Genomic DNA, 19,404 nt, shown 5'->3' with positions numbered 1-19,404 from the left:
TTATTATTATTATTATTATTATTATTATTATTATTATTATTATTATTATTATTATTATTATTATTATTATTATTATTATTATTATTATTATTATTTTTATATTAAGGCGTATCTTTTATACTTATTAAGTCCTAGGTGTTTCTATATTCAAGTTCTGTTATTTCAGCTACCATAGCTTCTATCTACTTATCTTTATCAGAGCAGTTTATGGCCTGTTTATATATAGCTAGTTCGTATAAAGAATTTACAGTTAAAAGAAAGTGGGGATCTTCTTGAAACTGTAGGTTCCCGAGTATAGTATCTTCAGTTATATATTATAAGCGCTTATTATTATCATACGATATATAATCGTTATAGTTTTCCTTCGAAGATTTAGAAGGGATTTAAATTTCTAACCTGGATTTAAGGCCGTTATTAACCGGGTCGGTTATATGATCCTTCTTATTATTCTCGGCTGGAATAATACCGCCCGCTACTCGAAGACCCTTTCGTCTTTTATTATTATTATCTTTATCCTTATCTTCTTCTTCGGTTTGGATAGACCTAAACGTACGTTTAGTATTATTATAGTACTCGCCGAGTAGATAAGACTCGGGGTCGGAAACCGGTTCTGCCTGCGGTATATTTATAGTAGGAGACTTATTATTATTATTTATATAGGTTACAGGGTTATTTTTATTAATTATAGTATCTAAAGAAAAAGTCAGAAACTGATTTTCTAGAATATAAACGTCACGATACCAGGTAGTCTTCCTAGATCGAGGATTATATATTTTATAGTTATAATCGTTATAACCTACTAAAGCACTCTGAAGTGCTCGTGGATCTAGTTTCTTTGTTTTCGGGTCGTTATTTTTATAATATACAACGGAACCCTAAACCCGAATATTATTTATATTAGGTTTACGATTTTCTACTAATTCGTAGGGCGTTTTTAAACCCTACTACTGAATTAGGTGTTCTATGATACGTATAAACGGCTGAATACACCGCATCCCCCCAAAGGTATTTTAGTAGGCCTAAGTGGAAAAGAAAACAACGGACTTTTTCTATTATAGTCCTTATAACCCGTTCTATCAAGCCTTAAGTCTCGTGGGTATACGGGGGTTTTATATTATGATTTATTCCGACGAATAATCTTTTAAACGAGGCATTCGTGAATTCTTTCCCGCCGTCGGTATCTACTTCTTTTATTTTTATATTATATTTATTATTTTTAACGGGAATCTTCCACTCATTTATTGCGTTTATAATAGTTATTTCTGATTTATCTACAAGCAGTTTTGCCCATAGATACCGTGTGGAACGGTCTATTATAAAAAGAATCCAACGCTTTCTATTATACGTTAGAGGGTCGATAGGCCCGTATAGATCCATATAAACCTTTTTAAGGTAGGAAAAATCCTTATATTTATTAATAGATTCTTTATTTATAAGCGTGGCTGGCTTGCTTTTTCTACAGGCTTCACAGCTCTGTATTTCTTGTATATCTTCTTTAGATATATTTATAGTATCTTTATTTATATATTTTAAAGCAGTGGGGTTTATATAACCCATCCTGTAGTGCCATAGCGTTGTGTTCTCGTTGGTATTTATTGTTTTCCGACGGTTATTTCGGTCTCTTTATTCTATTCTTTATTCTACCGGTTTTCTTTGTTCTACCGGTTATTCTTTTCTTTGTTCTACGAACTATATATTCCTTTATGCCCCTGAAGAGTGGGTCTTTAAGTGGGTCTTTTCTGAGACGGTATTCTTTGTGCCTGACTGTTCCTTTGTTCTTGGAATCTATTTCTTTGTTCCTTTTCTTTTATCTAGAATGGTCTTCTTTGTTCCTGTTATATTTATAGCACTATAGGGCTGCGAGGACTGTGACGACGACCCTATTACCCCCCCGTACGTCAAGGCCCGTGCCGAAGCCTAGTAGAGGCCTTTATATAAAACAGCTCTAGTATAAACGTCGGTGGTTTTATTTTAGTTATTTTAGAACAGAATAAGCTGGTTATTTTCTGTAAGGCCGTAGATTTTCTTCTTATCTAGGACGGGAAGGCTAATGATATTTGTACCTAATTCGGGAATATATAAACATTTCTGAAGTAATATTATTCTTCCTGAATCCCTGAATTTAATACAACAGTCACTAGTACCTGTTATTTTTATTTTATTTGTATCACCCTAACTAGCAGTACTTTCGGTAGTTTTATACGTAGAAAAGAGCGTTTTATTTACTATAACGTGTGCTGTAGCACCACTATCAATACAAAAATTCAAATCCAATTTGGTTGAACTATCTGAAATCCTGTTGATCTTTTCCACTACCCGTCCTATATTTATATTAGTATCTTTATTAATTTAGGGTTTATTTTAAAGGATAAATACCTGTTTAATATCTATCAGGTCTTCCGCGTGGGGGTTAGGGAGACGTGTGGCCTTAGTCATAATAGGAACGTCTTCTAGAAGAGCCTCGTTATCCGAGTCTTCTTCTTCTTCTTCCTGATCTTCTTTTTCTTTTTCTTTTTCTTCTTCTGATTCTTCTTCTTCTTCGGCTTTATCGTCGGTATTAGCTTCCGAAAAAGGCTCCTCCGTAGGGGGTAAATCAGAAACTAAATTAATAGTTTTGTCGTTGTTTGTTTTCCTTAGGAGCTTCTGTTGCTCGTAGTGACGGAAGAAATTCAGTATTTCCGTCTCTCGTAACGATAGCTTTGACGGTGCCGTCTTAGTCTTCGGAGGCTTTTTATTTTTATTTACCCGATTTTAGATATTTTTCGCCGATCCTGAATTTCCCTTAACTACCTAGCTAGTAGGGGCTTTTTTAGGGTGTAAAAAGAAACAGTTCGTCGGTAGATACCCAGATCTTTTATAGTTACTATAGAAGAGGTTCTTCTGGTTCTTCTGCTGTTGGCTGCTGTTCGACTGATTTTTCTGATTTTTCTAAGCTTTTATAAGCAGGGCCTTCGAGGTGGAAGAGTCGATTTTCCTCGACGTATCTATTAGTTTGGTAACGATTTTATCGAATATATAGCTATCGATATCGTGCCGAAGAGCCTGCGTGATCTGCGAGGTAACTGCGTTGTAACGCTCGTCGAGGCGGTTTAGAGTCCAGGTAAAAACCACCTTATCTAGTAGAATAATATCCCTTCCTCGAAGGATAATTAACCTTTCTTGGACTTTATATAGAAAGTCCTCGAGCGTGGGGAATTCTGAGATATTTAGGTTGAAAAACGACGTAAGGACGTCGTAGTCTGCTTGAAAACCCTTTTTCTCGTATAGGGATTTCAGCTTTTCCTAGATTTCTGAAGTAAAATTAAGGTCCTGAACCTGCGTTAGGGGCCCGTCTTACAGAGCGGAGTGTAGATCTCCAGTGGTCTTTAAATCTTCTTCTTTTGCCTTATTAGAGGTATCTTTAGGCAGGGGTTTTATAAGCTCTTTTAGTAGCTTTCCCTTACGTGCGAAGTAAGCACGTATAGCTATCGTCTAGGTTTAGTAGTCCTGACTACCCTTTAGCTTCTTTACGTTAATTTCCTTGAGTTTAGCCTGCACGGGTATCTTCAGAGCTCCTGAACGGTATTTATTTTGTTTATTTTGGATAAGAACTGACGAAGTTATACTATGAATAAGGAAAAAATAGTCCTTTTCTTTATTGTTTTCTTTGTTCTAAGTATAGACGTGGTCACCGTAGTGATGCCTTTGTTCGTGCAGGTCTAAAGTGGAACCGGTATACAGTTCTTTATTCTGAAAGAGGAAAAAACAGCTTCGTAGATAAAGAAAACGATACCCGTACGTGCGGATAACAGAATTCCTTTGTTTCTAAAGACAGTAATCCTTTATTCCGGCGGATCTAAAGTGGGGCCGGTTGAATTCCTTTGTTCGCGAGGATCCTAAAGTGGGTCTTCGTGTAGCGAGGGGATTCACGGTCGCGTAGAAAACACGATATTTGTGTAGGATTCCACGGTCGGAAAACACACAGGTATAGAAATCTAGGGTAAAAGAACCAAAGACTTATAAGGAATAAAAGATATCCTAGTATTAATAACTAGAACAGCCCTTGTATTATAGTGGTTATAGTATCCGTACGTAAAGAATAGTGCACCCGTTTAATTCACGTAATCGTAGGCTTTTGTGGTTTTTCTGTAGATTTTGTAGATTTGTAAGCGTACGACTAAGCCGACCGACCGATCGAACCGTAGAATCGTAGATATAGGTATATAGGCAGGTAGGTAGTGTCGGTAGTATGTGAAGAGGAATGTCGGATGGGAATGGGGACTGTTGTTTGGAATCGGGGGATTCTCTTTTTGGCTTGCGACCGTAGGCAATTGAGAAATGCGTTGTTTCGAGACTTCAGTCGAGCTTTTCCGGGCTCATAATAGCGTGATTCAAGTTAGGGTTATCAGGTCCTATGAGTAACAAACGGCGAAAGAGCATATTGGGTATACCAGGTAGACTATTCGTATAAGCATTTTCAAGGCCAGAATTGATTATCCAACTCCTCCTTCCCGGGAAGGCCATTAAATGTCATCAAAGGTCATCGCATGGGATCTAACCCACAACCGGGTGCCAACAGTCTATTGGACAGCGTTAATTCGAGGCGAGAGCCTGGACAGCGTGGCCAAACTGACGCCGCCGCCGGGACTCGTATATTGAAGAGATATGCATGGCTGAGAGGTCGGTCTCCAATGGATGTCGAGGGTATTGTCAGTGCTTGTCGAGTCGGCCTATGAACTGGCGTGTGCGTGGCGTTTGTACTCGGTATGTGGCCATAGCGAAATGACAGGCCATTAGACTCGACAACAGGCTGGAACCAGGGATGACTTTCAGCAACGCACTAGCCCTTCGCTGTGATGCGGTACCGGCGCGCCCAGGCCTGCCAAATTCCCCAGTTCGATCGGTGGGCAAAAGGCGCAGCTGAATCGTGGCTCGGCGCGCCACAGGTCGATGCTTCCGCGAGAATGGCCCATATCTGACGGATGTCGGCCCAGCACGGGAAACGTAGGTGGTAGGTCTCATCACACTGGTGGGAAGCTCGAAGGCTTAACGGTCTTATCAGCAGCCACACGAACCCAAGACACTGTGGTCAGGTATGACCAGGACCCTTCCCAGCGGTCGAATGTCCGAACGTTGTCTTCCGTCGTGAGATCCGGGACGACTAAATACTTGTCAGTGGTCTTTTAAAGAGGCCGGATGCGATAAAGACCACGGTTGGAAAAAAAAAAAGAAAACAATTGGAGGTTGAGCAAGTACTGACAGAATCCCTGCTTCTGTTCCTCCAGGAGAGCCTTAATCCTCATTTCTAAAAGATCCTGTTTCGCGCTGGGGGGTCTTCCTGGGCGACGAGTCTTCTTGACTTCTTCGTGTTCTTCGTCATACTTGTGCACAAAACTGTGGGCAATTAATTTTCTTCGTCCGTAGAAAAAGGCCATGAAAAGGGTTCACTAAGGGGCGAGGTGCGTGTTGAAGAAAGAAAACATACTCGTTTATGAGTGTCTGAATCGTGGAGATATCTAGAGGCACGGTCCCTCTTTCTTTGAGGGCATCCTGAAAGTAGGTTGCTCGTTCGACTAGAAGACCGGGAATCGCTTCGTCAGTCTTTCAAGAAGTCCGACTTGTCTCATGCGACTGGATATGGGGATCATACGAAGGGGCTGCTCCTTCTTGCTCCGTGACGAAGCAAGCTTTTCAAGCTTCTGGTCCCTCACTGTCGCGCGACGGAGTCTCTTGGAGTCTCTGGAAAACTCATGGAGGGCTTCAACAGCGCCGTTTCTCTTCTTCGCAATCTTTTTCCTAGTCTTTTCTAGGGTCCTGGCCATGGTGTCGAGGAAGGCTGAGGTAGACTCGTTTCCTGGGGGGGGGGGGGGTTTTACCCAAAAAAAAGTGACAGGGGTTCCGAACCGATCTATGGGCTTCCTGAAAAAGGGTTAATAGAAAATCTGTCGCCGTCTTTGTGGTGGTCGCGATTCTCGAGTTCGATAAGAAGGATGAGTGAGTCTCTCGATGTGGGTGAGACGTTTTCACCGCCTTCCAAAAAGTGAAAAACTCGAGGATAGACTGAAGCCCCTCCCGGTGGAGAAAAAAAGGCAAGGCCGGGGCGCACACAGATCTTGTGGAGTCGTTTCACGCCCCGATAAATCGGAGTACATGGTACAAAGCACACACAAGCACACAAACTTCACTTCACTTAAGCATGTACTTCGTGCTACAAATAAGACGATGTTTTTTAACGTATGTAGCATCCATAAGGTTTTCTTTAAAACGGTGGAATTTTATTTAAAGTTTCAATAGCAGCTCGAGGAACAAGCCGAGAGCAAGGGGTGCGCTTCATAAACCGAGCATAGAGTGGTTCTTGTTGCCCCGGAAATTGAGAACCAACAACGCTTGCCCATTTTAGGTCATTGATGACCCACATGCCCCTGTGACTAGGATTCGATCGGTCCGTACCGGTCTGTATCAGTCCGGAACTGAAGCTCACGTAACATAATTCCCGCGTTTGGATCCACTTGCCAGGGGTTAATTCGATTCCCGATAAACACCTACGTACTAAGCGGGCCAATGACCCATGTCGCGATGGGACGCGGCTTTGGACGAGCAAGCCGCGTTCCACGACATGAGCGAACCATGTACGAGAGTACATAGCTTACGCCTGCTGGCTCTTGCCTCTTCACAATCACTTCACTTCGCCCTGCGGTTTCTTCTTGCTTTACTAGTCCCTTCGATTTACATCTGACCTGAAAACCTTTCCGTCTCCTTCTGATAAACGGAATCGTACGCGTCTTCAGACCTTCCATTCGGTTACCTCCAGTCCTCGAGCTCCGAGAAGGCCTTCGAAGCTTCGTTGGACCGTCTCCCGTGTACTCTCTCTCAGAGTCCGAAGTATCCTTGAATGATCATTCAGATTATTGTGTCCTGAGCTGGGTCTTATCGGCGCGAAGGGACGCAAGTCCATTGAGAAGAAGTCGGCCCATTGAACCTCGAGGGCCGTGGCCATTGTGCCTCCCTCTTCAACTGATCGACAATGGGCGTCACAGGTAAGGAACCGCGCCTCCCACGTGACATTTTCTCTCCTTCAATCCAGCTTGTTCAACACATAACAACTCTGTTCTCCCATCCCATCCTGTACTGCTACTCGTTTTGTGCAGACGTCCTTGGTTCAGATTCATTTGCTGCGCCCTTGGGCTGGCTCAGTTGACTTACCAGTGGCGACTTTTCTAGGGCTTCTTCCACTTCTCAAATCCATCCAGAAATCAACCGAACTCAAGAAATTCGCTGGGGAGACCCTCGGCGTTGACGCCTATGGATGGCTTCATCGCGGCGCCGTGGCATGTGCCATGGAGCTTGCACAAGGCAAACCAACTCGCAAGTACGTCTTCTTCACCTGCGGCTGACCACGACCGCGCTACTACTGCTCTCTCGTCTTTCTTTTTCGACTCCCTTTTGTGAGTCTATGCATCTCTCTGACACCATGCAGGTATGTCGACTTCGCCATGCACCGGGTTCGCATGCTCCGTCATTTTGGAGTGACTCCCTATGTCGTCTTTGACGGCGACTTCCTCCCCAGCAAGTCCATGACCGAAGGATCTCGCGCGAAACGGAGGGAAGAAAGCAAGAAACTCGGCATGGAACTTCTCAAGGCCGGAAAGCCTTCTCAGGCCTACCTCGAATTCCAAAAGGCCATCGACGTCACCCCAGAGATGGCTCGCAACCTCATCGATGAGCTCAAGAAACTGCAGATCCAGTACGTCGTCGCTCCCTATGAGGCCGATGCTCAGCTCGTCTATCTTGAGCGCAAAGGTCTCGTCGGCGGCATTATCTCCGAGGACTCGGACTTGCTGGTCTTTGGCTGCAAGCGCCTCTTGACCAAACTCGACCAGTACGGCAACTGCGTTGAGATCAACCGCCGAGATTTCTGCGCTTGCCGCGAGATTTCCCTGACGGGCTGGACCGATGCCGATTTCCGCCGCATGGCAATTCTGAGTGGTTGCGACTATCTGGCCGGTATTAACAATATGGGCCTCAAGACTGCCCATCGGATGATTCGCAAGTACAAGACTCCGGAACGCCTCGTTCGCATGCTTCAGTTCGAGGGCAAGCACCGTATCCCGGAGGACTACTTGTCTCAGTTCTTCAAGGCGGAACTCACATTCCTCCACCAGCGCGTCTTTTGTCCCATCAAGCAGGAGCTGGTGTTCCTGACCGAACCTCAGGAGGGACAAGGCGTGGAGGATATGCCGTTCATCGGGGGGTACGTGGAGCCGACCGTTGCAAGAGCCGTGGCCGAGGGCGACGTGAATCCTATGACGAAGCTTCGCATCACGCCTGCCCCTATGCCCGAGTCAAAACGTCGCCACTCGCAGTCCGCCGCCCGAGCTTCAGCCCCAACCGCCACATTCCCTTCTGTCATCTCCGGTCTCGCGACTGCTCGACCTGGGCCTGGCACTCTGACCAAGTCCATCGATTCGTATTTCAAGGGCCATCGCCGCATCCCGATGGGAGAGATGGATCCCAACTGCTTTTCCGTCGACCCACAAAGAGTTGCCGCGCTCACACACAATGGTCTCGTACCGCGTGTTTTCCCTCTCCCTAGACCTTACGTCGAGGAGCCAAGATCCGCAACCACCGCGCAGCAGCGGCCCTATGTGGCCGACGCCTCCACTGCGCCCCAACTTCGTCGCCGCAGCGAACCCATCGGCAATCTGCTTGCTCGGGCTACTGGGGCCACCACGTCCTCTAGTCGTCGCCAAACGACGGGTCCACAGTCCAACTCGGCCGCTGATATAGATGCGCTCGTTATGGGAGCAGCTCAGCGGCCGCCCAAGAAGATCCGACTGTGCGCCGATGCTGATGCCAACGAGCAGACGGAACAGAGGAGCAAGTTCTTCTCGACGCATAAGAAACGAATTGCAGATGCGGAGAAGAAGGACGAGCTTCTTTTCTCGGACGACTCCATTGAAGAGGCTTTACTTAGCCTTCCTGATGTTGACAGATGGCACGATGTGTCATCGTCGCGACGATCCATCACCGTTTACGAGGAATCCCCAACTCAGACTACGGGCAAGACCCATGGTACGGACAGTCAGTCGACTTCCAAGGATGGCGAGCCGGCCTCGCCTTCGAATGTTTCCCCGCCGGAACTCCCCGAGACAGACGGGGTCACGTCGGAACCGCCAAGCGCCACGCCCTTGACGTCCTCGCTTTCGCGATTTGCTTACTCGAAGGGTTGTTCTGTTTCGGTCCAAGACACCCCCTCTTCGGCGGCTTCATCGCAGTCATCTATCTTCACACCGTCAACTTCGGACCCATCGACAGTGGCATCGTCCTTCGCTTACTCCACTATTCGATCCTCGTCTGCAACGGCCACCAAGAATCAGCTTCTCACACCTCTGCAGCGCATCGGATTCCGAGCCTTGCAGCGGAAGCCGGCATCTCATCACAAGGCGAGATCCCCCAAGGCCAGTCCTAAGAGGCGAGGCAAGCGGGAGAGCCTGGCCTCGCTTCCAGTGAACCCATCATTCGTTCCGCTTCCGAAGGTCGACCTGGATGAAGTCGAGGCTCTCAACAAACCTCTGGGCAGCGAGGATCACATGGTTCCCGATAGTGACGGCGAGAACGACATGGATGAAATTAAGCTCTCGGGCCTCAACGGCGGATGCGAGTCTCCTCGGACCACCGCCCTGGATCTCTCTCGCTTCACTTATTAACTAAACTGTGCGGCGTTTTGTGTCCTGACGGCACTCTCTGTACATCTGTGGGAATTAGATACCCTCTGTTGCATTTCTACATCACGACATGAGTATCACGGCTTGCAAACTATTGTGGAGTTTGGCACTGGGAGAGAACAGCTTTCTGCATCACATCGGCTGGCTCAGAGTGCGATGATCTTCTCCCCAGCTCTTTTCCACAGAAACGCAAGCTAGCATCATGCCCGTTCTCTACCTTTTATCGGCTCTCACCCGAGAATTCTCCGGAGGAGGAGTTCAGTAACTGGTTGGAGTTCAGGAGATAATGGGCGAGAATAAATATTGATGGCAAGGATGGATAGATTCTGCGCAAGAGAAGCTTGTTTGTTGGTTCGCGACACAGTCATGTCTCTGGGATTCGGGACGCGTAGCATACCCCAAGGCGTTAAGGATTAGCTATTGATAGGCGTAATACGGACGGCACTCTTTCGTCTCATTCTCATCGTCCTGTCATCCGATTAATCGAGACGGTTGAACTGTGAGATGTCGTGCAGATGTACCTAAGGTACAGAGTACCAGTAAAGGTACGTACCTAGCATGCACTTCGAAATTGCTCAGCTGGTCTGTGCATTCATCGGAAGCGGCACGCCATTTTTCCGCTCTCCATCGAAAATTGGGAAGCTACCAGACATGGAGCAGTGTTTGCTGAAAGCTCCATCCCAGGTCCAAGTTCTCCTTAGCTCCTCAACCAAATCTTTCTTCATCATACCACCCTTTTTTTGTTTTTTTTTACTCCAGTCTATCCCCGAACTCTTTCACGCCATCCACCATGCTCTCCATCAGGTCTCTCACACGTTCCGCGCCGCGCCAGCTTGGCCGCCTCTCTGCCGCTGCCGCTAGGCAAACTTCCGCCGCCCGGCCCACGACCTTGCTCCGGACGACGTCGTCTCTGAACAGCATTGGCCGTGTCCAGCGTGTCTCTGCCTTCTCCACTTCGGTTTTCCGTCGCGCTGCCGCCGGCGAGACGGACGAAGAGCTATCGGCCAAGCTCGATAGTGAGATTCAGTTCGAGGAGGAGGTCAAGCAGAACGAGCAGCTCCCGGCCAGCGTCAAGGATTTCCTTGACAACAGCCCCTTTGAGATTGAGGATGTCCCGGGCAAGGAAGACGTGAAGCTCGTGCGCAAGTTTGGAGACGAGAAGTAAGTTTTTCTCTGTTTCCTTTTTTTTCCTTTTTTTCTTCTTCCTTTAGTCCTCGCCCATCTTCGCCCCTTTGTTTCCCATTTCGCATACTAACGACACCACCCTTTGTACAGGATCTCCATCGTCTTCTCCATTGCCGACCTCGCCAACTACGACCCGGAGATGTACGAGCAGGACCGCGCCCTGGAGGACGAGGATGACCTCGACACCGCCTCCAGCACCAACAAGCAGCAATCCGGCGCCAGCCCCGCCGAGGAGGCCGAAGAGGAGCAAGATTACGACGAGGCCGCGCCGCCCACCCGGCTGACCATCGTGGTCGAGAAGCCCGGCCGCAGCCCCGGCGCGCTCAACATCGACGCCGTGGCCCAGGACGGTGCCATTGTCGTCGAGAACCTCTTCTACTACGAGGACGCCGCTCTCGCGAACCCGGCCACCCCGGCCGACGCCCAGCGCCGCGCCGACGTCTACCCCGGCCCCCCCTTCGGCAGCCTCGACGAGGACCTGCAGATCCTGCTGGAGCGCTACCTCGAGGAGCGTGGCATCACCCAGGCCCTGGCTGTCTTCGCCCCCGACTACGTCGACGTCAAGGAGCAGCGCGAGTATATGCGGTGGTTGAACAACGTCAAGACCTTCGTGGATGCCTAAGCAGAGACACCACGTAGCCCTCAACGAGGAGGACGACCCCAGGGAGGGGTTTGCTATCGGGAGCCTACGAAGTAAGCGCTTGTTCTAACCAATGTGGCGGTCGGGGAAAAGCACTGTACGATTGAAAGTGATGGTATTTTTTATTATCGACGACGGGACGCTTCTCTTGCACACGCCTGCTCTTCCGAACTTCTTTCTCTCCACTTGTCTAAACACTCAAAAACGGACCTTTTTACCTCCCCCTGCCCGTCCGCTGTACTATAGATGAACGAAAACAAAACCCAGGCCGGGCTGACAAGCCTGGGTCTACCGATATTAGGACAAATGTAATGTAACGATAAAAAAAAAAGGAAAGAAAAGGTCCGTTTTCCTTTCTTTTTAATCTTGTTCATTTCTCTTTGGCGTTGACTGTTTGACTTGCCTCTCTCGGTGACTTGGGGGAATGCATAACTTGGACGACACCAGTCTCTTTACCACGACCCATCCTCGCCCGATGCTCGCCTCTCTCCATGACTGGGTAAAATAAAGAAGAAAGGAATAGAAAAGAAAAGAAAACACGTTGACCGTCCATCACGTTCTCCATGTGTTGTTCATAAGCATACCCATACATTGGATAGGAAACAGGGGCAAAAAGAAAACTCTCTCTCTCTCTCTCAAAACCAAAAAAAAAGGGGGGGGCAGCACCTCTCTAAGTTGGTGGTATCTTGAAAGCAAGTGCGGAGACGCTGAAGCAACGAAGAAGAATGTTAACCAACTATGGACGCGCGCCGATGCGTTGCCTCTTGGAGGATGATCTGCTGGATAGGCCGGGGAGGCCGCAAGTCGGCCTGATTACACAGTCGTATCGTATTAGAACATGAGCCGAAGCTCATATCCGGCCTGTCCTCGTGATGTAGCTGTGGAGCCGGATTCAGCATCGGACGGATCGACAGCCATCTCCCATTCCTGCTTGACATGGTCAGAACCATCAGGATGCACCTCGGCGACCTCTAGCACCATGTCCTGGCTTTCCCTGAGCTCTCGAACCACGTCGTCGTCCATTTCAATCTCGAGGCCCTGCTGGAGAACGTGTACAGTCCGGAGAATCTTGGACGGATCGAGATTCCACTTCATAGCCACGCGGAAGTTGAAATCCTTGAGCGTTCGCTGGGCCAGGTAGATGGCTCTGTATAGATCGTGTGTCCCTTGGCTGGACGGCTCCCTGCGGAGAACGTAAAAACAAGCGACCGGTTTGGGGACTCGTTCAGGGGGTGCTTGATAGGTAGGGACCACGCCCAGAGCCTCGATCCAGCCACTGAGGTTCCCCGATTGGTCCAGCTTGGCCACCTTCGTTGGCTGGGCCGATCCTTGACGAGATGAGGGCTCTCCGGAACCCTCCCCATCAAAACCTGCCCATTGACGATTTGGCGCGGCGGAGGCCTGAGACGCAAGAGAAAGTGAGCTGGGCGACGGCGATACTAAAGAAGATCCCGCGAGCGAGCTCCGACCACTTCGCGCCTGCCACTGCGCACCCTCCCGAGACCCGTCTTTCATCATTTCGTTCGATTCCCCAGGCAGTGATACCGGATGAACGTCCGGGTCATCCAAGTCATCACCGCGAAGATACAGCACGCTAACTGGCCGAGTGCTCGTGAACATGTCCTGGAGCGTTTGCAGTTTAAAGTGCAACTCTTCTTCGATGGGTGGTCGACCCCCGCCACTCCCGCCGTTGCCTCCACCGGCGGAGCTAGCCGAAGACATGGACCAGGTTCGTTTGTGCTTCTGCACCTTCCCAGGTCGCGCGTCCCCTGTTGCCACCTTCATCTGCGACGCAGCCGACCTTTTGCGTTTGGTGGGATCTTTAAGCCCACTCTCGGCCTGGGCAATCTGCTGCTTCAGTTTGTCGATGGACTTCTTGACATGTGCCACATCGTTCGAGAGCTTGCGCTCGGCACCGTGGTCTCGAAAGAGTTTAACCTTGCCATAGCAGATCTCGGCGGCCTCACCATCTGTCCCGGACTGTCCGGAATCGGCGGTAACGGGATTGGTCTTGGCGCAGAGTCTGACGGGAATCCCCTTGACACCCTTGGAATGGCTGAAATCGGTCGACAGGAAGTTAAACCGGACAGCGATGTTGCAATCCGGGCTACCATTGGCACCCGGTGTCCAGGTTACCGAGAACCCGTCGAATGAAGACGACTCCAGCTCGACCCGGGTCCGCCTGTCATCTCCCTCACGTGCGATATCTTTGGCTTCGACGAATTCGACAGCTTGGAGTTTCCCTCCTCGTTGGTGCGCCTCGTTCGTTCCTCTCCCTTCCTTCCACAGACTCCAGCAAACCCCCGGCTTCTGTCTCTGCTGTTCGTCTTCGAATGAAATGCGTACGTAGGTGCGATACTTGGTTCCAGCGGGAAGCGGAAGTGTGGCATTGGTGTCTACGACGGAGAGGGAATAAGCCTGGCCCTTGTTGAGATAGGTAACCGGAATCTCGTCGGCATGCTTGATCATGGCGGTGGGAGCGTTCAGTGTCGCGTGGAAGCGAAATTTCTCTGCTGAGCTTGGAAGAAGAGCAGCCATTGCCAGCCCATTGAACTGGCGTTTCTGTAAGCCCAGCATGGGGGATGCGTGGTGCAAGGCGCCATCGAGAGACGTCATCTGGCCCGGTGAGGGGCCGGAATCCATTGGCGAGCCATCTTGCTCCATGGTCTCGTAACCCGTGTCTTGATGAACGAAAGATGATGGCGCGAATGTGGGTTGATGCGTAGGGGGCTGGATAAACGTGTTGAACGGGGCAAACTGGTGAGGTTGCAGTGTCTGAAATCCAGAGATGTCCATCATAGAGGCCGTGGGAGGAATAGCGGCGCTCTCTGATGTGGGCATCGAAAGAGGAGTGCCGAGGCCCATGGAAGGCCCCATGTTCGGTGTGTGCAGGTCACCAGCCTGGGGGTGGTAGATGGTGTTCGTACCTCCGGGAGTAGGAGTATAATACCCAGGGGGTGCGTTTGCAAAGCTGGCGAAGGAGAAAGAATTCGGATCCATCAAAGACGGCGTGAATCTCCACGGGTCGTTTGACGGTTTCGGCGTCGGATCTTGGTCTCGAAACGCATCATGGTTGTTGCTGTTGCTGGTGCAAGTCGGAAGTTAGCAAAGAGCTATCCAATCCCGGAATGGGCGGGAGGGTTGGAGATGGCCATCACGGACCTCTCGAGAACCAAGGGGGCAGCAGCATTGCTGTGTGCTGGTGCGAGCTGACTAGCCTGAGCCTGCGCACCTGTGGCCGAAGCGACTTCTGGAAACTGCTCTCTAAAATTGGCCAATAACTCATCCCCTGGCTTTTGCGAACTCGTACTAGAAACGGAAATATCAAGAATTAGCAAGAGCTCTGGCAATGTTTGCATGGGGTGGATGGCGACAGGGCCCATGGCGCAGACAGGCGCATAGGCCCGCCACAAATGCAATATTGCGAATCAACTCAACGCAGGGAGCCAACTGGGCCATTGGCAAGATGAGGGCGCCAAGGCGGACAACGCTTACCGTTGGCGAAACATGGGGAAGGGGCTGTCCTAGACGTTCCAGTGACAACGAGCTCCTCCTTCCGTAACACAGAACCAAGTAGCGTATAGTAAACTTGACTGGGAGCCTCTTTGCGTCCCCTTAACGGCCAAGCCGTCTGTCTCCCGATCGTTAAATATCAGTTGCTGCCGTAGGGATCGCTCGTAATAGCCAGTGTGTGACTAGCTAGAGAGGCGTCGCCTCGGATTGGCCGGTCAGGTTCAATCCACGGTTATGACTTTCTACCGCGTCTTGAGACGAGACCAGAGAATGTCGTTGTGTGGTTATGCAAGGCCAGCCAGCAAGTCTCCGTACAATGGGGCGTGAATGGCAGAGGCGACGTAGTATTGTCGAGAAGGAGAAGCGATGCTTTTCGTTGTAAGGATAGGTTGCGACTTGGGTGTATGTATCGTCGCTACCTATGTAGCCAAGATGGTGAATGATTATTTGATATGTAAGCGCTCACTTTCGGGGCCTCTTTTGCTTGGAGGCTGTCGGTGCGCCGCGAAGTTGATGCCGTTCGAGATCGTGGGAAACATAAAGGTCAATGAGAGACCAGTTTTCAGTGCGAGATAATAAACAGAGCGAGAAGAGGGTATAAATGAAAAGAAAAAGCCCTCGCTATTATATACTTGGATTCTTTTGGTCTTTCAAGGGGCTGGAAGCGAGCGTGGTGGTTAAGGGCTGAAAAAGGTCACAGAGACGACTGGAAGTATGTCGCTAAAGGAAACGAATGTCCTAGACCGTGAGTCGATATTGCGAATGACCTGGTAGCGATGATATAGTTAAGATTTTGTCCCTATTGTCGGCCCTCGCGTCATTATTGTGGTCGACTTGCTCGAGCCGAGTCGGATCCAGTGCAGTGTTGTCGATTTCGGTCGACTGGGGTCGAGATGATGAGGTCCGGGCTGGCCACCTTCGATAATAGCAAGCGAAGGCGAAGGCGAAGACGCAGGCGCAGGCGCAGGCGACGGAGAAGAGTTGGGCTCGTCTAGTTGTCACAAGGCGCGTGGGTCGCAAGAACTGGAAATAGGTCGTGCCCGTAATGCGCGGTGAATTCTGATCGCTTTTGCTGCTTTGTTTCTGCTCGTGCCACCTTGTGATGAAGTCTGAGATGGATCTCCCTCTATAGCATTTGTATAGCTCGCGATGGGTTGTCCGTGATGTTGAGGGGAAAATGTTGTCGTAAGAACCTGAAGGGTAGGTAGCAAAATGGGAGGAGAGACAAATAGGTAGGTAGGGTAAGGTCCGCAGGTAAGTACGGATAGGTAAGGTAAGTGGAAGGGATCTCATGACAAGGGCCGACACTGACGAACGTAGAGGGTATATGAATTTCCGCGCGACAGCATGCGACGAAGCGACCATCAACTTGTACCTATACTTTCTGCTCACCTCGCCGTTGTATTTTCGCGAATGGGGGGGGATTCCCGCACCACGTCAAGACTCCACGTTATTGAGGATAGAGGAGTTGATGAATACATGTATTCCTACCTATAATAGCTGCGACTGGAGAGTACCCTCATCCCTGCCCCCTCCTCCTTCTCCTCTCCACAAGAGTCCAGGGTCTGGCCTGTGGCGTCAAGTCGTGACCCACAACAGCCCCCCTTTTAGAAGGTTGAGAGAAATTGTTAGTGCAATACCTTAGGCCTGAGGTATCGGCGAGACGGGTCTTTCGACTACCTACCTACCTTCACCCCACCGTGTATGTCATACGCTGGCTGCCCTTATTTTGTACTCCGTGAGAGTACACATCGTTCATCTTACAAGTTTTGATTCTACACTGTATCTAGTTATGTTCTGGTGTTATACGTACGCGAAACAGTTATATAGGTACGGAATAATAGCAACGGCGCACATCTTTAAATTCTAGAGAACAAAGACACCTTACGGTGTATGCTTCATATGTGACGATGGGAAGATAGTGGTTGAATACAACACCCCACTCACAAAGGCTTCAGGATATAACTCAATTTAGCCCCTAGCACCCCTCTTATAACCTACTGGCACCGTCCTGTCTCCAAATCTACGTACCTAGGTACCATTGCAACCTGCACATTAATTATTACGCTGTAACCATCCAGTCAAGCAACTCGGAAGGGGAAATCCTCCGGCTACCTTAGGTTAGGTGCTCTAGCCTTGAAGGGTCTCTGCCCGTCGAGTGTTGTACATCAAGACACCATTGATGGCACGTGCTCCTGTCACGGGCCCTCTTGGTAAGATGATGACATAGCTTCATGCCTGAACATTAGAGTGTCTCTGGTAGCGTTTTACGGCTTTGCTTTGCATAATCGAATGCCTCGATTCATCAAGTCTTTATTCCGGTCGTGCTTTGACCCAAGTCCTCTTGTCTTCAAACCCTTTGTCGCAGTCCTCGGTGAACAAGGAAAGCCTCCCCCGGGAAAAGCGTTGGGGTGGAGAAAAAAGAAAGAAAAAAGGGTCTGGAGACGTTGAAGTATGTGCTGTAAGAGGTCGCTACTCGGTAATTAATACATTGTGACGACATTGCACTGAAATTGAACTGAAATCTGCTACGAAGTTTATAAAGGATAAATAATAAGGGGGTGGGGAATATCCACCTGGGCCCTTGGGGGGCTGATATTAACCCCTGACGGCACATTCCGATAGACACGGACAGTGATAAGTAGACCCCTAACTCGTCATCCTTAAGCCCGAAGGGGTTAGGATAGCAAGCCGAACCGTAAGCCCAAGTAGCTACTGGGATCCCATTTCGAACGGTATGTATTCGACTAGAAAGAACCGCCAGCATAAATGCGACACGGAGTCGGTAGTCAAGAGGAAGACGAGACTGCTTTTCCGTGTGGCGGTGTGAGCCGGGCCGTGTTTGTGGAGGAAGGCCGGCAGATACCTCGCTCCACCCTTGGGCGCTGGAAAGTGTACAACGGACAAATGCCTACGGAGTATGGTGACATTGTCATGCCCTTTTTGATGACGCAGGCTTCGCGTTAAAGTAGCGTCCGAATTAAAATATCTACTGCAGTAGGTATGTCCGAAGTCTCTAGCCGAGCGACAAGCATCAAGTTTTTTTTGGTTCTAGGGGAAACCAGTCTTAGGACTGTACTAATTGCTACGATGGGATATAAGATAAAATACGTTTACCGCCGCCATGGTTAGCTTGAGTCTTCCAAACCATTCAATGACCCTCCTGTTCGGCTGAACGGAGGCCACTCACATTCCAAACAAACCCAGTTAATGGCTTCCGGTCCTGCCTGAGAATAAATCGTTAAGGTATCCGTTTCTTCGTACTGTGCCGGGAAGATGCCTCGATACGCACGGAGTAGGAGCACCGGTCTTCCGCTACCCCCTGTTCAGTCTTCCGGGTCTTCCTAAACCCTTTTTGGATTAGATAATCTACTATATCTCTACTACCTGAGATTAGGTAGGTTTCCCAGGTTTCTCAACATATATAAATATAATCTAAAGAAATAGTATAAGGGTTACCTTAGCCTATTATTAAGGCTATTATACAGACTCCTCCTTTTCAACTATAACTATAAGATATACTCTGCTATTACTACTACTAATTAATCGGTAGCTATTACTATTACTACGAACTGCTTTATAGCTAGTAGTTAGTTTTATAGTAGCTTAGTAGCTAGGTAGCTGGCTTTTTAAGAGGCTAGAGGTAACTCGTACTGTTTCTTTGGATCTATTTATATATATTAAGAAACCTGGAATTTTGGGTAGTAGAGATATAGTGGATTATCTACCCAAATAAGGGCATAAGAGACTCGCACAGATATAACTTAAAATAATACACACACACGAGATTTCTGCTCTATCAGGATTATCACTACAATTGTCTTACAAGTGCTATTTGACGTGCGACAGCTTCTCGCATCTGCTCTCCTGGTGCTCCAATCACTACTATGCAACCGAAACAAGAGCATCCAATTCCCGCACAGTCACTGGTCGTTCGGTGTGCAAGTCCCTTGGCATGGGAGGGAGTATGGATACAGGTACTCGCAGGGCTGCGATAGTCAACTTGTAGCACCTCCAGTTCGGGGATAGGGCCCGAGAAGAACGAAGCGGGCCGCCTCTGACGTCACTTACAGACGCTCAGCGCCTCTCAAGCATCCGGAAGATACTCCGGTCGCACAATTTGGCCTTCGGACTGTCCTATGATTTGACACAATATCCAGAATTGTCAAGACATCTCGAGAGGCACCAGTAGTATTTAAGGCTGCCTGCTTACAAAACCCTCGACTTCCTCTCCTTGTAAGTGACGATTGTCTTCTCGGTGCAACCAGCGAAGAAATATATTGAGCACATAGTAGTCACGATTCAAGACGGGAATGGAAAAAGCAAAAACACCTTTTGATGGAAAACTATACTTCCCCATAT

The 19,404-nt window shown here is 48.9% G+C and overlaps 6 protein-coding genes across 6 annotated transcripts; 2 read left to right on the top strand and 4 right to left on the bottom strand.

Annotated features, from left to right (window-relative positions):
- Nucleotides 1–4,596: 4,596 nt before the first annotated feature.
- On the bottom strand, nt 4,597–5,081 carry SODALDRAFT_50648 (hypothetical protein). Its single transcript, XM_028615424.1, has one exon. It carries the CDS (start codon nt 4,999–5,001, stop codon nt 4,690–4,692), a length of 312 nt encoding a protein of 103 aa, XP_028463569.1. The 5' UTR covers nt 5,002–5,081; the 3' UTR covers nt 4,597–4,689.
- SODALDRAFT_50652 (hypothetical protein) lies at nt 4,752–5,893 on the bottom strand. Its single transcript, XM_028615425.1, has 4 exons — nt 5,630–5,893; nt 5,465–5,552; nt 5,240–5,373; nt 4,752–5,140 (listed from the first exon to the last, which is right to left on the bottom strand). The coding sequence occupies exons 1-4, from the start codon at nt 5,799–5,801 to the stop codon at nt 5,001–5,003; spliced, it is 534 nt and encodes a 177-aa protein (XP_028463568.1). The 5' UTR covers nt 5,802–5,893; the 3' UTR covers nt 4,752–5,000.
- Nucleotides 5,894–6,631: 738 nt separating this feature from the next.
- Nucleotides 6,632–10,160, top strand: SODALDRAFT_299913 (exodeoxyribonuclease). Its single transcript, XM_028608873.1, has 3 exons — nt 6,632–7,016; nt 7,201–7,348; nt 7,457–10,160. The coding sequence occupies exons 1-3, from the start codon at nt 7,004–7,006 to the stop codon at nt 9,684–9,686; spliced, it is 2,391 nt and encodes a 796-aa protein (XP_028463567.1). The 5' UTR covers nt 6,632–7,003; the 3' UTR covers nt 9,687–10,160.
- A 334-nt stretch (nt 10,161–10,494) lies between these two features.
- On the top strand, nt 10,495–11,511 carry SODALDRAFT_362591 (mitochondrial glyco protein; the record flags this gene model as incomplete). The annotated part of the gene is made up of 2 exons (XM_028614477.1): nt 10,495–10,865; nt 10,980–11,511. The coding sequence occupies 2 exons, from the start codon at nt 10,495–10,497 to the stop codon at nt 11,509–11,511; spliced, it is 903 nt and encodes a 300-aa protein (XP_028463566.1).
- Nucleotides 11,512–12,131: 620 nt separating this feature from the next.
- Nucleotides 12,132–15,409, bottom strand: SODALDRAFT_50631 (hypothetical protein). Its single transcript, XM_028615423.1, has 3 exons — nt 15,025–15,409; nt 14,692–14,838; nt 12,132–14,614 (listed from the first exon to the last, which is right to left on the bottom strand). The coding sequence occupies exons 1-3, from the start codon at nt 15,036–15,038 to the stop codon at nt 12,361–12,363; spliced, it is 2,415 nt and encodes an 804-aa protein (XP_028463565.1). The 5' UTR covers nt 15,039–15,409; the 3' UTR covers nt 12,132–12,360.
- Nucleotides 15,410–15,780: 371 nt separating this feature from the next.
- Nucleotides 15,781–16,407, bottom strand: SODALDRAFT_362588 (hypothetical protein; the record flags this gene model as incomplete). Its single annotated transcript, XM_028614476.1, has 2 exons — nt 15,781–16,138; nt 16,355–16,407. 2 exons carry the CDS (start codon nt 16,405–16,407, stop codon nt 15,781–15,783), a joined length of 411 nt encoding a protein of 136 aa, XP_028463564.1.
- Nucleotides 16,408–19,404: the final 2,997 nt, after the last annotated feature.

This window comes from Sodiomyces alkalinus (assembly GCF_003711515.1).
Source record: "Sodiomyces alkalinus F11 unplaced genomic scaffold SODALscaffold_10, whole genome shotgun sequence".
Classification (NCBI taxonomy): Eukaryota; Fungi; Ascomycota; class Sordariomycetes; order Glomerellales; family Plectosphaerellaceae; genus Sodiomyces; species Sodiomyces alkalinus.
Note: the sequence above shows the minus strand (reverse complement) of the source record. Positions and strands in the feature narration are given on the sequence as shown.

What these genes read in the sequence shown, in the direction of transcription:
- SODALDRAFT_50648 (XM_028615424.1), bottom strand. Translation starts at nt 5,001, where the DNA reads ATGAGACCTACCACCTACGTTTCCCGTGCTGGGCCGACATCCGTCAGA.
- SODALDRAFT_50652 (XM_028615425.1), bottom strand. Translation starts at nt 5,801, where the DNA reads ATGGCCAGGACCCTAGAAAAGACTAGGAAAAAGATTGCGAAGAAGAGA. An exon ending in CAAGAAGGAGCAGCCCCTTC is followed by an intron (nt 5,553 to 5,629) that starts GTATGATCCCCA and finishes CCGGTCTTCTAG; the next exon opens with TCGAACGAGCAACCTACTTT. An exon ending in GGAACAGAAGCAGGGATTCT is followed by an intron (nt 5,141 to 5,239) that starts GTCAGTACTTGC and finishes ACAAGTATTTAG; the next exon opens with TCGTCCCGGATCTCACGACG.
- SODALDRAFT_299913 (XM_028608873.1), top strand. An exon ending in CAAGGCAAACCAACTCGCAA is followed by an intron (nt 7,349 to 7,456) that starts GTACGTCTTCTT and finishes GACACCATGCAG; the next exon opens with GTATGTCGACTTCGCCATGC.
- SODALDRAFT_50631 (XM_028615423.1), bottom strand. An exon ending in GCCCCCTTGGTTCTCGAGAG is followed by an intron (nt 14,615 to 14,691) that starts GTCCGTGATGGC and finishes GACTTGCACCAG; the next exon opens with CAACAGCAACAACCATGATG.